This window comes from Oncorhynchus gorbuscha, linkage group LG09, assembly GCF_021184085.1.
Source record: "Oncorhynchus gorbuscha isolate QuinsamMale2020 ecotype Even-year linkage group LG09, OgorEven_v1.0, whole genome shotgun sequence".
In the NCBI taxonomy this organism is placed as follows: domain Eukaryota; kingdom Metazoa; phylum Chordata; class Actinopteri; order Salmoniformes; family Salmonidae; genus Oncorhynchus; species Oncorhynchus gorbuscha.
Genome location: NC_060181.1, coordinates 43,215,148 through 43,238,676, shown reverse-complemented (window position 1 = coordinate 43,238,676; position 23,529 = coordinate 43,215,148). Strand labels below are relative to the sequence as shown.

The 23,529-nt window shown below is 42.7% G+C and overlaps 1 protein-coding gene across 3 annotated transcripts in view; it reads left to right on the top strand.

The window, feature by feature from the left end:
• Positions 1-23,529, top strand: part of LOC124043663 (RNA-binding motif, single-stranded-interacting protein 3-like) — a 335,167-nt gene that overhangs the window by 69,980 nt on the left and 241,658 nt on the right. For all 3 annotated transcript variants that reach the window (XM_046362469.1, XM_046362468.1, XM_046362470.1), the window contains one exon: positions 13,208-13,399. In XM_046362469.1, the coding sequence (XP_046218425.1) occupies positions 13,208-13,399 (192 nt within the window). The remainder of the gene's footprint in view (positions 1-13,207; positions 13,400-23,529) is intronic.

The window sequence follows — 23,529 nt, the reverse complement described above, 5'->3', positions numbered from 1 at the left end:
AGGCAGGACAAAACCATAAATACATTAATTTATATTAAAATCCTAAAAAGTGGCACTTTTCACTGCAAATTCATTTCACCCTAACTGCACATCATATCGATCCTTCAAATAAATACACCTGACCAACCTTGTCCAAATGAAAACCTTTGCCTGATTTTTAAAGCTATTTTTTAAAACATTTTCTTTGCTTGATCTCCAAGGTATAGAAAAACATGCTCCTCGCAGTACTGTTTACTCTTGGGATTTTACAAGACCTAACAGTAGCTCTGGTATTGTAACTGTGTTGGTTATAGACCATATCAATGTGGTTTTAACCTGGTGCACGATCATTTAAGATGTCAAACATATGATTATGTTGGTCCACTCTGTACTCCAAAGGCAACAAGCCCACCTCCCGGAACTCCTGTACCCCTATGTGGGTCCTGGGGGGGGAGGGGGGGGGGCATTCAGCATATACCTGATAACATTATTTTGCATGACCTATATGAATTTTTTGACTACAGCTCAGAGTTCAACACCGTACATAGTACCCTCAAAGCTCATCACTAAACTTAGGATCCTGGGACAAAACACCTCCCTCTGCAACTGGATCCTGGACTTCCTGACGGGCCGCCCCCAGGTGGTGAGGGTAGGTAGCAACACATCTGCCACGTTGATCCTGAACACTGGAGCCCCCCAGGGGCTCAGTCCCCTCCTGTACTCCCTGTTCACCCACTACTGCATGGCCAGGCACGATTCCAACACCATCATTAAGTTTGCAGATGACACGACAGTGACGATGAGACAGCCTATAGGGAGGAGGTCAGAGACCTGGCCGGGTGGTGCCAGAATAACAACCTATCCCTCAACATAACCAAGACTAAGGAGATGATTGTGGACTACAGGAAAAGGAGTACCGAGCATACCCCCATTCTCATCAACGGTGCTGTAGTGGAGCAGGTTGAGAGCTTCAAGTTCCTTGGCGTCCACGTCACCAACAAACTAGAATGGTCCAAACATACCAAGACAGTCTTGAAGAGGGCACGACAAAGCCTATTCAATCGGCAATCTGCATTGTGTCCCGCCACCCACCACCCGCCAACCCCTCTTTTACGCTACTGCTACTCTCCGTTTATCATATATCCATAGTCACTTTAACCATATCTACATATACATACTACCTCAATCAGCCTGACTAACCAGTGTCTGTATGTAGCCTCGCTACTTTTATAGCTTCGCTACTGTATGTAGCCTGTCTTTTTACTGTTGTTTTGTTTCTTTACCTACCTATTGTTCACCTAACACATTTTTGCACGGTTGGTTAGAGCCTGTAAGTAAGCTTTTCACTGTAAGGTCTACTACACCTGTTGTATTCGATGCACGTGACAAATAAACTTTGTTTTGATTTGCATTCTCGTTTTCATCTTTTTTGATACCCCAATATACCAAGCAGAGCAGGCATAAATCAAATGACACTGAATCAAGGTTGAGACGAGCAGTTTCTTAACTTTAATGTAAAAATATCTAGTGTTACGATATAAGAATGTCAATTTGTTCGCCATTTTAGAAAGAATTTTAGCAGCAATCAGGTCTCCAGAAAGGGATAGATCTAGGGACACACCAAGATAAGTTACACTTGTTTTTAGATTCAATCTCCTTGCCTGCACAGTTGAGCTTTATATTGTCAGCCCTAAGCAATCTACGTTTTGTTCCAAACAAAATCTTTTCAGTTTTTTCCCAAATGTAGTGACAATTTGTTGTCAGTCAACCAATCTCTAACAAAATGCAATTCCTTACTCAGGGTCTCCTCTATATAAACTGTATCTGGCATATCAATAACGAATTTAAGAAATAAGGGAATCCCTAAAATGTATCTCTGTGGTGCTACACAGGATATTTCTTAGACCTAAACCAATTCACTGCTACATCATTTAGACCCATGCATTTCAGTTTCATCAGGAGAATATCATGGTCCACAGAGTCAAAAGCTTTCTGCAAGTCTAACATGACCATACCTGTATAGTTCCCCTTCTCACTTTCCTGCGTAATGTGGTCAAATAGGTGGATAAGACAAGTATCAGTGGAATGAGCTGTTCTTAAACAAGATTGTATTTCATAAAGAGGTTTGTGCTCGAGAAGGTATCCCTCAAGTTGATTAAAAACTCATCTCTCAACAACTTTAGATAAGGAGCTGAGGAGGGGAGGGTTTGGCCGGCCGGGATGTCCTTGTCCCATCGCGCTCTAGTGACTCCTGTGGCGGGCCGGGCGCATGCACGCTGACACGGTCGCCAGGTGTACGGTGTTTCCTCCGTTACGTTGGTGCGGCTGGCTTCTGGTTAAGTGAGCATTGTGTTAAGAAGCGGTGTGGCTTGACGGGGTCATGTTTTGGAGGACCCACAGCTATCGACCTTCGCCTCTCCCAAGTCCTTACGGGAGTTGCCGCAATGGGACAGGACTAACTTCAAATTGGATATCGTGAAAAGGGATACAAATCATATTTAAAAAATAATCATAATAAATGCATTTTAACAAAAAAACATTGTAGCATTTAAAAGCTATCAAGCTTCATGGGTATTATATTGAAAGACCGAATGAGGTGTCCCTGATATAGTGAGATTGCGCTTCTTGAACATTCTCCAGAGTGAGCCCTTTAGTACAAACAAAGATCTTTAAGAAGAAGTTGGTTCATGGTGAGCTCTTTCTTTCAATAAGCTGCAAATGCTTTTGAAGGTTAACATCCTCATGGAGAAAAGGACAACCGTTTGAGTCGTTCCTTAATTCAGTGAAGTGAAATTGCAAAATAGTTGTCTTGCTCAAAATTGAACAGCACCTTCCTCAGGAGAATGAGAAATAATCCAAGCATGGTCAAGCAATTACAAGGGCTATATTCAGACAGGGAAAGGTTCTATGGAAGAGCGCCTCATGGAACCTTGACCTTGATGGTTGTGTACAACAATTCCTACAAGCGGTTCAATGAGTCATTCTGGATCCAAGCCTTATATGAGAAACTCACAGCTGCAACTAAGCCAAACATCTTGTGGAGACGGTGTTGAGAAAATATTATTTTATCGAGAACTGTTATTATTGGAGGATGGCAGTATTTCTCCAACTTCATGCCGACTTTCTTTTGCTCTAATGAGAGAGAGAGATGTGTGAGTTTTGAAGGTACAGTGCAGCAAAAGCTTAGTGTTGAAGGGAGATAGCAGCAAGGCATCTGGAGTCCAAGTGCACGTCATTCAGAAAGGTGCTGCAGCACCCGCTGCACCCTGGCCCATCTGTAGCTAGGGAACGCAGGCAGCAGACCCAAGGACACTGCAGGACAACCTTCTCAGGGTGCGTCCCGAAAGGCACCCTATATACAGTGTCAAGAAAAAGTATGTGAAACCTTTGGAAATACCTGGATTTCTGCATAAATTGGCTATACAGTTTGATCTGATCTTCATCTAGATCACAACAATAGACAGTCTGCTTAAACTAATAGCAAACAAATCAAATTGTATTTGTCACATACACATGGTTAGCAGATGTTAATGCGAGTTTAGTGAATTGCTTGTGCTTCTAGTTCCGACAGTGTAGTAATAACCAACTAAGTAATCTAACCTAAAAATTCCACAACTACTACCTTATACACACAAGTGTAAAGGGATGAAGAATATGTACATACAAATATATGACTGAGTGATGGTACAGAACGGCATAGGCAAGATGCAGTAGATGGTATAGAGTACAGTATATACATATAAATAATAAATAATATGCCATGAGTAATGTAGGGTATGTAAACATATAAAAGTGGCATTGTTTAAAGTGGCTAGTGATAAATGTATTACATAAAGCTGGCAAGCTGCAGTAGATGGTATAGAGTACAGTATATACAGTGGGGCAAAAAAGTATTTAGTCAGCCACCAATTGTGCAAGTTCTCCCACTTAAAAAGATGAGGCCTGTAATTTTTATCATAGGTACACTTCAACTGTGACAGACAAAATTAGGGGAAAAAACCCAGAAAATCACATTTTTAATGAGTTTATTTGCAAATTATGGTGGAAAATAAGTATTTGGTCAATAGCAAAAGTTTATGTCAATACTTTGTTATATACCCTTTGTTATATACCCTACAAACAGTATAAAAAGACACCTGTCTACAACCTCAAAACAGTCACACTCCAAACTCCACTATGGCCAAGACCAAAGAGCTGTCAAAGGACACCAGAAACAAAATTGTAGACCTGCACCAGGCTGGGAAGACTGAATCTGCAATAGGTAAGCAGCTTGGATTGAAGAAATCAACTGTGGGAGCAATTATTAGGAAATGGAAGACATACAAGACCACTGATAATCTCCCTCGATCTGGGGCTCCACACAAGATCTCACCCCGTGGGGTCAAAATGATCACAAGAACGGTGAGCAAAAATCCCAGAACCACACGGGGGGACCTAGTGAATGACCTGCAGAGAGCTGGGACTAAAGCAACAAAGCCTAACATCAGTAACATACTACGCCGCCAGGGACTCAAATCCTGCAGTGCCAGACGTGTCCCCCTGCTTAAGCCAGTACGTGTCCAGGCCGGTCTGAAGTTTGCTAGAGAGCATTTGGATGATCCAGAAGAAGATTGGGAGAATGTCATAGAGATGGAGATGATTGGGAGATGAAACCAAAATATAACTTTTTTGGGTAAAAGCTCAACTCGTCGTGTTTGGAGGACAAAGAATGCTGAGTTGCATCCAAAGAACACCATACCTACTGTGAAGCATGGGGGTGGAAACATCATGCTTTGGGGCTGTTTTTCTGAAAAGGGACCAGGACAACTGATCCGTGTAAAGTAAAGAATGAATGGAGGCATGTATCGTGACATTTTGAGTGAAAACCTCCTTCCATCAGCAAGGGCATTGAAGATGAAACGTGGCTGAGTCTTTCAGCATGACAATGATCCCAAACACACCGCCCGGGCAACGAAGGAGTGGCTTCGTAAGAAGCATTTCAAGGTCCTGGAGTGGCCTGGCCAGTCTCCAGATCTCAACCCCATAGAAAATCTTTGGAGGGAGTTGAAAGTCCGTGTTGCCCAGCAACAGCCCCAAAACATCACTGCTCTAGAGGAGATCTGCATGGAGGAATGGGCCAAAATACCAGCAGCAGTGTGTGAAAACCTTGTGTAGACTTACAGAAAACGTTTGACCTCTGTCATTGCCAACAAAGGGTATATAACAAAGTATTGACATAAACTTTTGTTATTGACCAAATACTTATTTTCCACCATAATTGGCAAATAAATTCATAAAAAATCCTACAATGTGATTTTTTTCCTCATTTTGTCTGTCATAGTTGAAGTGTACCTATGATGACAATTACAGGCCTCTCTTATCTTTTTAAGTGGGAGAACTTGCACAATTGTTGGCTGACTAAATACTTTTTTGCCCCACTGTACATATGAGATGAGTAATGTAGGGTATGTAAACATTATATTAAGTGGCATTGTTTAAAGTGGCTAGTGATACATTTTTACATCAATTAAGTGGTTGGAGATGAGTCAGTATGTTGGCAGCAGCCACTCAATGTTAGTGGTGGCTGTTTAACGGTCTGATGGCCTTGAGATAGAAGCTGTTTTTCCAGTCTCTTGGTCCCAGCTTTGATGCACCTGTACTGACCTCGCCTTCTGGATGATAGCGGGGTGAACAGGCAGTGGCTCGGAGCCATATCTGACAGACACTGCCACAGAACACACTATGTCACCTCACTACACTGGGAGAGGGGCAGCTGTTTCACCCTCGTTCTAACAGACGCAAGACTCCAGGGACTTTTAATACCTCCCCATTTGTCCTCAGAACAGCCTCAATTCATCCGGACATGGACTCTAGAAGGCGTCGGAAGCTTCCAACAGGTACGCTGGTCTACGTTGACTCCAACGCTTCCCACAGTTGTGTCAAGTTGGCTTTGGGTGGTGGACCATTCTTGATACACGTGGGAAACGGTTGAGCATGAAAAACCCAGTGACGTTGCAGTTGTTGACACAAACCGGTGCGCCTGGAACCTAGTACCATACCCCGTTCAAAGGTACTTAAATCTTGCCCATTCACCCTCTGGCATACGTACACAATCCATGTCTCAATTGTCTCAAGGCTAAACAATCCTTCTTTAACCTGTCTCCTCCCCCTTCAGCTACACCGATTTGAAGTGGATTTAACAAGTGACATCAATACCAGGATCATAGCGTTCACCTGCATGCACCTGGTCAGTCTGTCATGGAAAAGCAGGTGTTCTTAATGTTTTGTACACTCAGTGTAGTTACTGTATGGTAATGTTTTCACCCCCAAAATATATTGAAGCAATCATTGAGGTACTTTTGGAAATGAAGCTAAGCACACAGATTGACTGGTTCATTTCCACAGGTTTTGGGCAGAGGTGTAATTGCTTCGATGTCATTAAAGCCAGTCTGTATGTTACTCCTCCCCAGCACTTTGAGTACAGACTACTGAGCATGCTGCATCACTTAATGGACACCTGAGACTGTACCTGCCAGTGCACAGGTGTTATTCTAATGGGATGCCCCTCTGTGTGTCACCGGGGATTTACTCTCCTCTACTGAGGGGCCTCGGGCAATCACATGCATCCATCATCTCCTGAGGGAGAGGGGAGAGAGAGGGAGAAAGGCGGATGGGAGGGAGGGATTGGAAGGAGTGGGAGGGAGGGAGGGTGATGAAGAGCAGGATAGGGGGGGCAAATTAAGAGACAGAGAAGGAGAGAGAGAATATAGAGAGCGAGAGACAGGGAGATTGATAGACCAGGAGAGGAAAGAGAGATACATACAGAGAGATATGCAAAGAGAAAAAGAGTGAGAGGGCTGGGTCTGGTGTCAGAGCATTCCTGTGTAGGTGTGAGCCACTTAGACACAGTGTGGGTGAACCAGTGGATAACTGCTGTAATCATAGCTAGCCTACTGGCATTAACAGGCACTCAACACAGCGTTTGGGTGTTCGGTACCTCTGTTAACAGGTTACGGCATGGCATTTCAGCTTTCAGACAGCGCTGCCTGTTCTCCGGTGTGAAGTGTCAGAGGTGTGTACTTATGTCATAATGAACCTTGTCGCTGGGTAGATTAGCAGACTTTTGCATTCTTGCATTGCTTTAACCGCTCCCATTCCTCATAAGAAAGCAGTACGTTATTGTTTGACTGTATATGGTCATAGCCTCAGTCTGTCCTTCTTCCTGAAGTACCTTTTTGTAAATGTTTGAGTCTATTCTCCAGTGGGAGGTGGACCACTGCTTCTTTTCTCAATGTACCCAAACATGGGCCACTGAAGGGGAGCTCCAGGAGTGCTGGAGATGGGGTTAGTTATCACAAGACCAAGCAGAGCAGCCCTTGAGACTGGATGTGGGTCCCAAATGGCACCCTATTCCCTGTATAGTGTGTTTCTTTTGACCAGGGCCCATAGTAGTGCACTATGTGTGGAATGCGGAGTCATTTGGGACGCAGCCTAGGAGCCTGCGGTAACAACTGTAGACGAGTCAGTCAGTCACATCCCAGAAGAGAAGTCCAGGATGCAGGGGGCTTCACATCCGGCTTCACAGCGGTACCCCCCCCCCGGCCCCAGGTTCATCAGTGCATAAACATGTGTCAGGGCCAAGGAAAATATTTGGAGAGGATGGATAAGACTCAGACATGTGTCAGGTTCTACCCTTTGTAGAATGGCGCGTCTTGGTTCACCAGGGAGTTTCTCAGGTCAGAGACAACCCAGTAAATCACCTTATCAAAACTTCTGAGGGCTTCACACCACTGTGTCAGAGATCTGTTTACAGAAGATGTAATTGTGGTCTCGTCGAACTGGAATAAACAATGCGTAGTGTTCTATGTGTCAAATTTCTGTCTGTGTCAAATTCTTGAAGATATTGGCACACTGCAAAACTGTTAAGTTTTTAGTTGTTTAAACCATGGCATTGTTGAATACTCGTTTCTGATTAGCTTGAAGCGCATTCTCGAGCGTGCATTATTTCCCTATAGCACGCAGTATTTTTGCACGGTAGAATTCAATGGACCTGGTTGCCTTGGTTACACTCCTCCAGCATGTCTCCAGCCAGCCACTGTCTCGGATCTTCAAGTGTTTTGACCATGAAAAGAAGCAGGTTAAGAGAGAGAGAGAGGAAGTTGGCCCCTTTCAGCCCCCTGCTCTAGATAGAGTTACAGTAGGCCCGAGGGTAAGTTCTCACTCTCAGTCCTCTGTAGAGAAACAGCCCAGAAAGAATCGTGAACCCATGCAGTCCTCTGCCTCGGTTGGTGAGGGAGGAGGGGGGCAGCGTTTCCCTCTCCACCCAACCTCATGTGGCGAGTTCTGACAGAGGTACTGACAGAAAAACGAGGTAGCATGTTGCAAAGTGACTTCTGTAGGGACGGTATGCGACAGAGAGCACATTCATGCAACACAGGTAGGATGGATCTCTCTGGATCTCTCTCTCAGGAGGTTTCTCTGGAAGACAATATCCTAAACCTAATACTACCTGGGATGACTTTTGTGTTGGTTGGAGTCTCTCACCCTGAAACTGCTCTTTTTTATCAGTTTCAAATGAGGCCTCACAAGTGATATGATGTTTACATCCGTGTAATGGTGGTTTCTATGTCAACGTAAATGTTGGAAAATCCATTAAGTCTCGACTTTACAGGGAGACAGCACAATGGAGCCCTTACAAACAAAGGTGGCAGTTTTGAAACTGCAGTAAAAGTGCGGTAACTGAGGTCGACTGTGGTATTTTGGACACAGTATTTGCTGCATAGTGCAGTCGTACTGCACTCTGGCTGGACTCTTCTTTTTTTTTTTCGTAAGGGAGAAAAGGGAAGGAACAGTTCTTTGAGGTGGGACCTCTGCTCCTTCGATGGAGAGCCAAAGCCAAACAAGGCAGACAGGAAACTTAGCTAGAGCATCACTGTCTGGGATCTGACTGTCAATGGGAAGTCACAGACACCCCCCCCCCCAACGAGCCTCCCAGACACACCGACCTGGAATAAAAATGACGGCTGAGACTCAGCTCTCCTTGCAGACCAAATGGACCTACCATCAACACAGCCCCAAGGATGTAGGCAGATAGCAGGGAACAACAGGGATTGTTTTCTTCTATATACTGTAATTATGTTCGCCATGCATCCTGTCATCCCTAGAAAAAAAAGAAAGATACTGTTAGATAACTTGTGGGGGGGAAAAAAGGGTTGTAGCTTCAGGTTATTAGACGCATCTGACGAGAAAGTCGGTATTGCACAGGGATACCATGCCACTGCAGGATTTCACACAGTTTGATTTCTGTTAAGTCACCTCAATACAAAAGCCATCGGACATGTCTGTAATTGGCTATGGTTGGTTTTCACACCACTTCAGAAGAGGTTGTTTTCGGTTCGTGCCGGGGATTTCATGGTCCCATATATTTCCTGGAAAGCCGAGGAATCGTTTTGTCAGATTGTATTCTTCTGAGGGGGAACCACATGGTGAGATTAACCCAAGAGTTCCGGAGTTTATATTCACGTTGAGAGCTGATTACTGTCTTTAGTGGACTCCCACTGCTCTCAAAAGATGTTTGGTACTTTTATAGTACATCGGTCTATCAACTATGTAGCACATAAAGGGGCCTTGTTCATGTTTACAGGGAGCACAAATGAGCTCTGTATTCCACACATGTCTGTCCTGGGCACCCTTCCTTCCTCACACAGTTTTACCGAGGGGAAGAGAGGGCGGAAAGGAAGAGAGCAGCCTCACACATTCAAAATGGTATTCTGAGAGACACTGGATGCTTCCCAAATGGCAGATTATTCCTTATGGTGAACTACTTTTGACTATAGTTCTATGGGCTAAAGCCCTGAAGGGGATATGGTGCCGTTTGGGATGCAGTCACTGTGAGATGTGCTTTGGTTCCTTTACTCCTCAATGTATTAATGTAGTGGCAACTCACTTACTCATTATTGAAGGTGAGGCATTTATCCCCCCCCCCTTTGGGGGGGGGATCAAATGGTACAGATATGTTGAATATAAATCATTCCGTTGTTATTCTCCCTCAGACTGAATAAATATCTTGTACCAAGAAGATAACGCACATCCCTCTGTTTGCGTAACGCATTGTGATATAAAAGGGGACTTTCCGGAATAAATATGAGTCCAAGCTGCTGTTATAGACCTTCTATTTTATTGTTTGAGATGGCTTAAAGTGGACGTACCATGTTTAAAGTTAGAGGCTTGAATGGCTTAAGATGGATATGCATTTAAAGAGCCTGGTACCCGATTTGCATAGCTGGGGGAAGTAGCGGTGCTGAGGGTGCTGCAGCACACCCTGAAAAATCATTCAGAAAAAAAACCACCAAAGTACGGCACTGGGCCTTTACTAGTATGAGTGGACCGACATTGACGCCTGTAGCAATATTTTTCTTGATCAAATAACATGAGAAACAAAGTATTAATTTACCATCCTTACAAACCAGTTAATGTAAATGTACATTACCGTATTGTACGTAGGCTAGGTCATCTAGGTTTGTACATTGAGGCATACAGTACCTTTGGAAAGTACTCAGACCTCTTGACGTTTTCCGAAGGCACTGTCAATGGTTTGTGATGATGTGGCTCAGTTGGTAGAGCATGGCTCTTGCAATGCTAGGGTTGTGGGTTTGATTGCCACGGGGTACAAGTATGAAAATGTATACACTCACTGCTGTAAGTTGCTCTGGATAAGAGCGTCAAACTAAAATGGATAAAGAGTGAGTAGACCATTTCAGTTTTCACATAGAAATAAGTTACATTTAGGGCCTCCTGAGTGGCGCAGTGGTATAATGAATATTTCAAGAAACTGGAAAACATATATCAAGATGTCATGGACCCCCAGGTACTGCTGCTCATTCCTTTCACCACCTCCGGAGGTCTACGTCACCGGCCTTCTAGGCGTCACTGAACTTGATTCATTACCACCAACCAATGTCTTGACTCATTACGCACACCTGGTTCCCATTCCCCCTGATTAATATGTTTTATATGTGCCCTCTGTTCCCCATTGTCCTCGTCAGTTATTGTTACCATGTCCGTTGGTCCTGTGAGTACCCGTGCTGTTGTATCAGCTTCCATGCTACGTATTATTGTCCACTTGTTTTACAGGTAAATGTATTTCACAAAACTAGTGCACTGGGCCTTTATACTAGTCCTGTATTAGCTGACTGATATAGATGACTTCAGTGCGGCCATTATTTTGTTCTATATCCCCCCAGTCAGAAAAAATCACAGCACCCTTGTCCCCAAACTATGCTGATTTGTATCAATCTAGAAGTTCTACGTTCACACATCTGAGTGCATGCACATCTGTTCATCCGCAAGTAAAATATCCCCCTCAGAACAGGAAAAGACTTGTGTAACCAGAGCCGATTGGCCCTCATATAAAATTGAGAAATATGCGCGGTGTGTAAGGCTCTGACGAGCTGCTGAAAACCTGTGTCACGAAGCCAGAGTCTGGGGAACAATCACACATTCCAGTCTAGGACTGTCAGGACCCTCAGATCTCCCCTTCGTGTTTTAAGAAACAGCCCCCTTCCCCGAATGATGTGGCTGAATATCCCTGTGCCCGTAGGAGCTTCAGCTGCATGCCAATGACTCTGTACTCCTGTATAACTCATGTGTAGGAAACATACTAAACATATCTCTCCCCGGAGTGTTATTGGCCTGCAGAAATACCTCTGAATGGGAAAACTATATGCCCTTTTTTTCTGAAAGTCTGCCTGAATAGTCCTCATTTATAAGCCCAAATGAACATGGTTGCTTAGCCGTAGGCGGCATTTGAACTCTACGAACTGGTGAATACTTCCCTGAAAGTGTCGGACATTGCGATGAAGGAATGGAAGCGTTGGTCTGCTCTTAATACTACTCTTCCGATTAGGGCTGTATAATAGCCATGGCTGCTATGGATCCTGCACATTAGTTCTTGCCATTGATGCATACTTCAATGCTATCTCCTGCCCACACAGAACAAGTATTGACTCATTGACAAACACTCCCTCTACAGTATTTCTATGTGTTTTCGTGAAGCCATAAGGGCACTTTATAGACTGACACAGTAGAAATGCATTTATCCTGCTTTCGGGGGAGAACCGTCTCCACCTGCCTTTTATTAGCACACACCGTAAACCTGTCGCTTCGGATCCTATTTATTTAGGTGAACTCTGACCTTTTTCCCACCGGTCTCCTCTGCGATCCAGCACATTAGACTGAAGGGGTTTGGGAACACAGCTGTGTGGCCAGATTGCATCCATCGCTCTCTCTAGAGTCTCCCCCCAGTGAGGCGACCCCTGACCCCTGTGAAAATCTAACATACGCATAAACAAGACTGTTAATGTTTGGCCGTGATGTATAGTTGCAATTCATCTGAAGTGGCTTTACTTTGCATGCCTCACACTTACACTAAACTAAAATATGGCTCTTCATATTTGGTCGTCATATTTCACAAGCGTAATCTGTAGACATGACAGCAGAGTGGAATTTGGATCAAAATGCCTGTAGTAAATTGATTGAGTTGTGGGACGTCATCATAATTCACAGATATTGTTCTCTGTCAGTCTTTTATTTTCTTTATCACTCTTTCCATCTCTAATTGTGTCATTCCATCTCTCTCAGTGTGTACGTCAAAGACCTGCCTCTGTAGTTCCAAAGTTCTCCTTGCTCCAGTAGTCATAGCATGCTACAGGCATTCCTCTTAGAGCAGTGTAAGCTTTGCCTGTCAGCAAGATTTACCACAGTAGCTCCTGTGCCCTGCTAATACCCACACATCATGCCAAACGGGCTGCACACTGCCAGACTCTAATCCAAGCATCTTATCAAACCCATCGGCACATTTCTAGCAAGAACACATCTAGACCGTGACTGGTGGCTTTGGAGTGGGGGTTTCTCGACAGCTGCTCAGGAGCGAATGGGAGTGAGAGAAAAGAAAGTAAGAACAGTCCAGAGTCCCCAGAATGGAGATCTTTCATCAACAGCCTCCCCCCGCCCCTTCTGCTATGGTTTTAAGTAAATGTGTGGGCAACCGGTTGTGAGGGCTTGCATGGAGAGAAAGGCTAACTTGTAGCTTAGTTGGAAGATCATGACGCTTGCAACGCCAGGATGGTGAGTCTAGTTCCCATATGAAAATGTATGCACTCACAACTGTAACTCCCTTTGGATAAAAATGCTAAATGGCATTTCTTATCTTATTTTTGAGCGGTAACATTTGTCCCCCGTCCTCCCTCAGCCCAGTGCAGCAGTGAGAGGATACCACAGCAGTAAGACGGCCATGAGCCCAGCAGGCTTCAGCTCCCAGTGGACCAGCGGTGTTCAGGAGGCCTGGAGTGGCCACACCGTCTCCTACCCCCGTGCCAGTCTGCACTACCCGGCCCACCACCCCACACATGCCAGCTACGCCTACTGCCTGGGACAGCCTGCAGTGAGTACTCTCGAACACATACTGTACACCTATGCTCACTGCATTCTCCATTGCACTCCCTTTGCTCTCTCATGCCTCCCCTTCTCTCTCTCCACCTCTCCACACTCTCTTCCACCTTCCCTGTCTCGCTCAATCTCCTGGGGAACAGATTTAGTACTGTACATTTTACACTAAATATCTGCATGAGCCATCTCTGAAAAGACTCTTCCTGAGTCTTTTCAAATCAAATCCAATTGTATTGGTCACATACACATGGTTAGCAGATGTTAATGTGAGTGTAGCGAAATGCTTGTGCTTCAAGTCGACAGTGCAGTAATATTTAACAAGTAATCTAACAAATTCACATGACTACCTTATACACACAATGTAAGGGGATGGAATAAGAATATGTACACTACCGTTCAAAAGTTTGGTGTCACTTAGGAATGTCCTTGTTTTTGAAAGAAAAACCATTAAAATAACATCAAATTTATCAGAAATACAGTGTTGACGTTGACTATTGTAGCTGGAAATGGCAGATTTTTTATGGAATATGTACATAGGTGTACAGAGGCCCATTATCAGCAACCATCACTCCTGTGTGTCCAATGGCACGTTATGCTAGTTAATCCCTTTAATTTTAAAAGGCTAATTGATAATTAGAAAACCCTTTCGCAATGATTTAAGCACAGCTGAAAACTGTTGTTCTGATTTAAGAAGAAATAAAATTGTCCTCCTTTAGACTAGTTGAGTATCTGGAGCATCAGCATTTCTGGGTTCGATTACAGGCTCAAAATGGCCAGAAACAAAGTACTTTCTTCTGAAACTCGTTAGTCTGTTCTTGTTCTGAGAAATTAACGCTTTTCCATGCGAGAAATTGCCAAGAAACTGAAGATCTGGTACAACGCTGTGTACTACTCCCTTCACAGAACAGCGCAAACTGTCTCTAACCAGAATAGAAAGAGGTGTGGGAGGCCCCAGTGCACAACTGAGCCAGAGGAAATGTACATTAGTGTCTAGTTTGAGAAACAGATGACTCGCAAGTCCTCAACTGGCAGCTTCATTGAATAGTAGCAGCTAAACACCAGTCTCAACGTCAACAGTGAAGAGGTGACTCCGGGATGATGGTCTTCTAGGCAGAGTTGCAAAGAAAAAGCCATATCTCAGACTGGCGAATAAAAAGAAAAGATTTAGATGAGCAAAAGAACATAGACACCGGACAGAGGAACTCTATTTATTTAAGTGCGTTCCAGGTGATTACCTCATGAAGCTGGTCAAGAGAATGCCAAGAGTGTGCAATAAGCTGTCATCAAGGCAAAGGGTGGCTACTTTGAAGAATATATTTTGATTTTGATTTGAACACTTTTTTGGTTACTACATGATTACATGTGTGTTATTTCGTAGTTTTGAAAAACCCTTGAATGAGTAGTTGTGTCATGAAATGCAATAGATGGCCGTTATCACCCCCAGACACACCTGGCTAATTTGATGGTTCATGTGATAATCCGTCCGAAGTGGAGTCTTTTGTTTAGACATGTAGGTAGCTAATTTAACAATGAACCACTATAATCCGTACTCACACTGCTACCAATACAAACATTGTCATAGCTGTATTATGAATCTGCAGGTAGCTAAAGCTTACAAACTAGATTCAATTGTAGCTATCTAACATTAGGCTATAATTAGCAATGCAAAAAAAATCCTCAAGCATACACGTATTTTACACCATTTTAAAGATAAAATTCTCGTTAATCGAGACACAATGTCTGATTTCAAAAAGGATTTACAGTGAAAGCACCACAAATGATTATGTTAGGTCACAACCAAGCCACAGAAAAACACAGCCATATTTTTCCAGACAAAAAGCAGAAATAGAGATCAAATTAATCACTAACCTTTGATCTTCATCAGATGACATTCATAGGACTTCATGTTACACAATACATGTATGTTTTGTTTCATAAAGTTCATATTTAGATATTTTTTAAATCTGAGTTTACATTGGCGCGTTACGTTCCGTAGTTCTAAAACATGCGGTGATATTGCAGAGAGCCACATCAGCTTACAGAAATACTCATAATAAACATTGATAAAGATATGACTATTATACATGGAACTTTAGATAAACTTCTCCTTAACCTCTTGCTCTTACCTGGCACGCAGGCGTCCCATCTAGAGCTCTGGAAATGCAAATGCGCTACGCTAAATGCTAATAGTATTAGTTAAAACTCAAACGTTCATTAAAATACACATGCAGGGTATTGAATTAAAGCTACACTCGTTGTGAATCCAGGCAACAAGTCAGATTTTTAAAATGCTTTTCGGCGAAAGCATGAGAAGCTATTATCTGATAGCATGTAACACCCCAAAAGACCCGCAGGGGACGTAAACAAAATAATTAGCATAGTCGGTGCTACACAAACCTGTAACATCGTTCGTCTGTTGTAAGAAGAGAGTCAGACCGAAATGCAGCGTGTAGGTTACTCATGACTTTAATGAAAGTATCGCGCTACATGAAATAACTGATATAAGAAAACAACAAACGAAACGTGAAACTAATTACAGCCTATCTGGTGACTACAACACAGAGACAGGAACAAACACCCACAAAATACAACGCGAACTCAGGCTACCTAAATACGGTTCCCAATCCGAGACAACGAGAATCACCTGACTCCAATTGAGAATCGCCTCAGGCAGCCAAGCCTAACTAGACACACCCCTAATATTACACAATCCCAATTAATACAAACCCCAATACGAAACACAACATATAAACCCATGTTACACCCTGGCCTACCCAAACATATAACAAAAACACAAAATACAATGACCAAGGCGTGACAAAACCGCACAAATAAAATATAAAACATTCATTACCTTTGACCATCTTCTTTGTTGGCACTCCTAGATCCATAATCACTATTGGGTCTTTTTTTCAATTAAATCGGTCCATATATAGCCTAGATATCGATCTATGAAGACTGTGTGATAAACGGAAAACATAGCGTTTCATAACGTAACGTCATTTTTTAAAATTCAAAAAGTCGACGATAAACTTTCACAAAACACTTCGAAATACTTTTGTAATGCAACTTTAGGTATTAGTAAATGTTAATAAGCGATCAAATTAATCACGAGACGAAGTGTTTTCTATAGGGGTCCGTCTTGAAATACTGTCCGTGTATTTCTCAACCAAAATATCCGGTCGGAGACCTGAAGAAAAAGCCTGTCTCTTGTTCGTTTGACCAAGAAACAAAGAATTGGCAAATGACAAGACTGTTGACATTGTGTGGAAGCTGTAGGTACTGCAACCTCAGCCCTATTTAATGTCTTTCGCCCATAACAATGGGTTGAAGCGGCGGATGGATATATTTTTCCACTTTCAGTGATCAGATTTTCCTGCACTTTTCAATGAAACACACGTTCTGTTAAAGTCACAGCCGTGATTTAACCAGTTCAAATCAAATCAAATCAAATTTATTTATATAGCCCTTCGTACATCAGCTGATATCTCAAAGTGCTGTACAGAAACCCAGCCTAAAACCCCAAACAGCAAACAATGCAGGTGTAAAAGCACGGTGGCTAGGAAAAACTCCCTAGAAAGGCCAAAACCTAGGAAGAAACCTAGGAGGAACCGGGCTATGTGGGGTGGCCAGTCCTCTTCTGGCTGTGCCGGGTAGAGATTATAACAGAACATGACCAAGATGTTCAAATGTTCATAAATGACCAGCATGGTCTGGACTGGGGACAGCAAGGAGTCCTCATGTCAGGTAGTCCTGGGACATGGTCCTAGGGCCCAGGCCAGTTGAAACTGGAGCAGCAGCATGGCCAGGTGGACTGGGGACAGCAAGGAGTCATCATGTCAGGTAGTCCTGGGGCATGGTCCTAGGGCTCAGGTCCTCCGAGAGAGAGAAAGAAAGAGAGAAGGAGAGAATTAGAGAACGCACACTTAGATTTACACAGGACACCGAATAGGACAGGAGAAGTACTCCAGATAAACAAACTGACCCTAGCCCCCCGACACATAAACTACTGCAGCATAAATACTGGAGGCTGAGACAGGAGGGGTCAGGAGACACTGTGGCCCCATCCGAGGACACCCCGGACAGGGCCAAACAGGAAGGATATAACCCCACCCACTTTGCCAAAGCACAGCCCCCACACCACTAGAGGGAAATCTTCAACCACCAACTTACCATCCTGAGACAAGGCCGAGTATAGCCCACAAAGATCTCCGACACGGTACAACCCAAGGGGGGAGGAAACCCAGACAGGCCGACCACAACAGTGAATCAACCCACCCAGGTGACGCACCCCCCCAGGGACGGCACGAGAGAGCCCCAGCAAGCCAGTGACTCAGCCCCGTAACAGGGTTAGAGGCAGAGAATCCCAGTGGAAAAAGGGGAACCGGCCAGGCAGAGACAGCAAGGGCGGTTCGTTGCTCCAGAGCCTTTCCGTTCACCTTCCCACTCCTGGGCCAGACTACACTCAATCATATGACCCACTGAAGAGATGAGTCTTCAGTAAAGACTTAAAGGTTGAGACCGAGTTTGCGTCTCTGACATGGGTAGGCAGACCGTTCCATAAAAATGGAGCTCTATAGGAGAAAGCCCTGCCTCCAGCTGTTTGCTTAGAAATTCTAGGGACAATTAGGAGGCCTGCGTCTTGTGACCGTAGCGTACGTGTAGGTATGTACGGCAGGACCAAATCAGAGAGGTAGGTAGGAGCAAGCCCATGTAATGCTTTGTAGGTTAGCATTAAAACCTTGAAATCAGCCCTTGCTTTGACAGGAAGCCAGTGTAGTGAGGCTAGCACTGGAGTAATATGATCAAATTTTTTGGTTCTAGTCAGGATTCTAGCAGCCGTATTTAGCACTAACTGAAGTTTATTTAGTGCTTTATCCGGGTAGCCGGAAAATAGAGCATTGCAGTAGTCTAACCTAGAAGTGACAAAAGCATGGATTAATTTATTTGCATCATTTTTGGACAGAAAGTTTCTGATTTTTGCAATGTTACGTAGATGGAAAAAAGCTGTCCTCGAAATGGTCTTGATATGTTCTTCAAAAGAGAGATCAGGGTCCAGAGTAACGCCGAGGTCCTTCAGTTTTATTTGAGACGACTGTACAACCATTAAGATTAATTGTCAGATTCAACAGAAGATCTCTTTGTTTCTTGGGACCTAGAACAAGCATCTCTGTTTTGTCCGAGTTTAATAGTAGAAAGTTTGCAGCCATCCACTTCCTTATGTCTGAAACACATGCTTCTAGCGAGGGCAATTTTGGTGCTTCACCATGTTTCATTGAAATGTACAGCTGTGTGTCATCCGCATAGCAGTGAAAGTTTACATTATGTTTTCGAATAACATCCCCAAGAGGTAAAATATATAGTGAAAACAATAGTGGTCCTAAATCAGAACCTTGAGGAACACCGAAATGTACAGTTGATTTGTCAGAGGACAAACCATTCACAGAGACAAACTGATATCTTTCCGACAGATAAGACCTAAACCAGGCCAGAACATGTCCGTGTAGACCAATTTGGGTTTCCAATCTCTCCAAAAGAATGTGGTGATCGATGGTATCAAAAGCAGCACTAAGGTCTAGGAGCACGAGGACAGATGCAGAGCCTCTGTTGACATCTAGTGGAAGCCTTGGGAAGTGAAACAACTTATATCTCCAATGGGGGCTGAGTTGAAAAACTACAAACCTCAGATTTGTTACTTCCGGGTTGGATTGTTCTCAGGTTTTCGCCTGCCATATGAGTTCTGTTATACTCACAGACATCATTCAAACAGAGTGTTTTCGTTCCAATACTAATAATAATATGCATATATTAGCATCTGGGACAGAGTAGGAGGCAGTTCACTCTGGGCATGCTATTCTTCCAAAAGTGAAAATGCTGCCCCCTATCCCAAAAAGGTTAAGGTGTTTTCATTTAATCCAGCGCGTTAGTCAATGTAGCTGTGCTACTGGCAACAATTTAATTATGCTTTTTTTGCCGACTTTTACCGACACTGGCCATATTCAACGGGTGTTGATCGTTCGTAAGTCGCTCTGGATAAGAGCGTCTGCTAAATGACTTAAATGTAAATGTAATGTAAATGTTCGTAAATTCATCAGTTATTCTGCGCTCTAGCTCAGTGTGCTAGAGAGTAGATAGCCAGAGTGAATACCGATTATATCGCTGATACCGATTATTGGAGGACCAAAAAAAGACAATACCGATTAATCGGCCGATTTGTTTATTTATTTGTTGTAATGACAATTACAACAATACTAAATGAACACTTATTATAACTTAATATAATACATCAATAAGAATCAATTTAGCCTCAAAGAAATAATGAAACATTTTTAATTTGGTTTAAAATAATGCAAAAACAAAGTGTTGGAGAAGAACGTAAAAGTGAAATATGTGCCATTTAAGAAAGCTAACGTTTAAGTTCCTTACTCAGAACTTGACAACAGATGAAAGTTGATGGTTCCTTTTAACCTTTTGTGACTAGGGGGCAGTATTTTCATTTTTGGAAAAATAATGTTCCCGTAGTAAACAGGATATTTTGTCAGGACAAGATGCTAGAATATGCATGTAATTGACAGCTTAGGATTGGAAATACTCTAAAGTTTCCAAAACTGTAAAAATATCGTCTGTGAGTATAACAGAACTGATGTTGCAGGCGAAAGCCTGTGAAAAATCCGGAAGTGCCTCATGTTTTGAAAGCGCTGCGTTCCAATGCGTCCCTATTGAGCAGTGAATGGGCTATCCACCAGATTACTTTTTCTCTGTATTCCCCAAGGTGTCTACAGCATTGTGACGTAGTTTTACGCATTTATGTTGAAGAATACCCGTAAGCGGCTACATTGCGCAAGTGGTCACCTGATGCTCCCAGAGTGATTCTCGCGTAAAATACAGAGGTAGCCATTATTACAATCGGTCCTACTGAAAAACTAATTGTCCCGGTGGATATATTATTGAATAGATATTTGAAAAACACCTTGAGGATTGATTATAAACAACGTTTTCCATGTTTCTGTTGATATTATGGAATATATTTCGGCGTTTTCGTGACTGCAATTTCCAGGAGATTTCTCAGCCAAACGTGAAGAACGAACAGAGCTATTTCGCCTACAAAAATAATATTTTGGGAAAAAAGGAACATTGGCTATCTAACAGGGTGTCTCGTGAGTGAAAACATCCGAAGCTCATCAAAGGTAAACAATTTAATTTGATTGCTTTTCTGATTTCTGTGACCAAGTTACCTGCTGCTAGCTGGACAAAATGCTATGCTAGGCTATCGATAAACTTACACAAATGCTTGTCTAGCTTTGGCTGTAAAGCATATTTTGAAAATCTGAGATGACAGGGTGATTAACAAAAGGCTAAGCTGTGTCTCAATATATTTCACTTGTGATTTTCATGAATAGGAATATTTTCTAGGAATATTTATGTCCGTTGCGTTATGCTAATTAGTGTCAGTCGGTGATTACGCTCCCTCATGCGGGATGGGGAGTCACTAGAGGTTCCTTTTAACATGAGACTTCAATATTCCAAGGTAAGAGGTTTTAGGTTGTAGTTAATATAGTATTTATAGGACAATTTCTCTCTATACCATTTCTATTTCTTATTTCTTTGACTATTGGATGTTCTTATAGGCACTTTAGTATTGCCAGTGTAACCGTATAGCTTCCGTCCCTCTCCTCGCCCCTACCTGGGTTTGGACCAGGAACACATCGACAACAGCCACCCTTGAATCATCGTTACCCATCGCTCCACAAACTTGCGGCCCATGCAGAGCAAGGGGAACAACTACTCCAGTTTTATAAAGTCTCAGAACGAGTGACGTTTGAAACGCTATTAACGGGCACCCCGCTAACTAGCTAGCCATTTCACATCGGTTACACCCGCCTCATCTTGGGAGTTGATAGGCTTGAGATCATTAACAGCAGAGCTGCTGGCAAAACGCACGAAAGTGCTGTTTGAATGAATGCCTACGAGCCTGCTGGTGCCTACCATCGCTCAGTCAGACTGCTCTATCAAATCATAGACTTAATTATAACATAATAACACACAGATATACGAGCCTTAGGTCATTAATATGGTCGAAACTATCATTTCAAAAACAAAACGTTTATTATTTCAGTGAAATATGAAACCGTTCTGTATTTTATCTAATTGTTGGCATCCCTAAGTCTAAATATTCCTGTTACATTGTACAACCTTCAATGTTATGTCATAATTACGTAACATTCTGGCAAATTAGTTCGCAACAAGCCAGGTTGCCCAAACTGTTGGATATACCCTGATTCTGCGTGCAATGAATGCAAGAGAAGTTACGCAATTTCATCTTGTTAATATTGCCTGCTAACCTGGATTTCTTTTAGCTAAATATGCAGGTTTAAAAATATATACTTCTGTGTATTGATTTTAAGGAAGGCATTGGTGTTTATGGTTAGGTACAGTCGTGCAACGATTGTGCTTTTTCCGCAAATGCGCTTTTTAAAAGTCATCCCCCTGCATTGCATCGATTATATGCAACGCAGGACACGCTAGATAAACTAGTAATATCATCAACCATGTGTAGTTAACTAGTGATTATGTAGTTACCTAGTGATTGATTGATTGTTTTTATAAGATAAGTTTAATGCTAGCTAGCAACTTACCGTGGCTACTTACTGCATTCGCGTACCAGGCAGGCTCCTCGTGGAGTGCAATGAGAGGCAGGTGGTTAGCGCGTTGGGCCACTAACTGAAAGGTTGCAAGATTGAATCCCGGAGCTGACAAGGTAAAAATCTGTCATTTTTGCCCCTGAACAAGGGAGTTAACCCAACGTTCCTAGGCTGTCATTGAAAATAAGAATGTGTTCTTAACTGACCTGCCTAGTTAAATAAAGGTGTGTATATATAAAAAAATATATATATATATATATATATATATATATATATATATATATATATATATATATATATATATATATATTTTATCGGCCAAATCGGTGTCCAAAAATACAGATTTCCGATTGTTATGAAAACTTGAAATCGGCCCTAATTACTTGGCCATTCCGATTAATCAGTCGACCTCTACATAATACCCCATAATGAAAACAGGTTTTTAGAAATGTTTGCAATTAAAAAAATAAAACTTCGCGTCCTGGGATAATCCACCCTCGCCGCCGACCATGGCCTAATAGTCCTCACCCAGAACCCCACTGGACTGAGGGGCAGCTCGTGACTGAGGGGCAGCTCGTGACTGAGGGGCAGCTCGTGACTGAGGGGCAGCTCGTGACTGAGGGGCAGCTCGTGACTGAGGGGCAGCTCGGGACTGAGGGGCAGCTCGTGACTGAGGGGCAGCTCGTGACTGAGGGGCAGCTCGAGACTGAGGCAGCTCAGTCAAGGGGTTTAAATTCTTTCTGAATGCACTGTATATAGAGACACACAAAACTGTAGAGATGTATAAACTTAGCGCACAGCATACTTACACATGTTTCCCGTTATAAATGTTAAATATATAAATGTTTCCCGTTATAAATGCACGTGAATGAGCATTATAACTCATGTTTTATTTTGCAGTGACAATTGTTTTAGCCTATCATACCGTTTCTGAAATACAAAAACAATTACAAATTGCTGTGGACCTGTAAACAGATTGTTTGAATTCAAGCATTTACTTTTTCCCGAACCTATGCTGCGCTGCCCGCAAAATCATATATATTTTTTCACTTACAGTGATAGCCTACACACTTCAATCCAAAAGGTCAACTGTCTTTTCACGTGTTAAATTCTAATCTGTTATAAGCCGCGCTCCATTTCAGATGCGTTGAGCAAAAGCTTGAAATTATAATAGCCTATGTGATGTGAGATGTGCATGGTAATTTCTTCTATGGCTACTTCGGGAATATGAACTCATCATGGCCAGAAAAGGTGAGAAATGTATTTTGCAATGGTTATGATATATGTATAATGTTTATAACTGATTTATTGTCTACTCGTGAAATGTTACATTAAAGTATTCAGACATATAGGCTATAAACGTCAATGGAAAAGGTAAATCGTCTGGTTTTACCATTAAGCTGTGTTTCGGGATCAGATCGCATAGAGCGAAATACTTGAAATAGCTTATCTATTTATTACTGTGATTGTGGGTCATATTAAA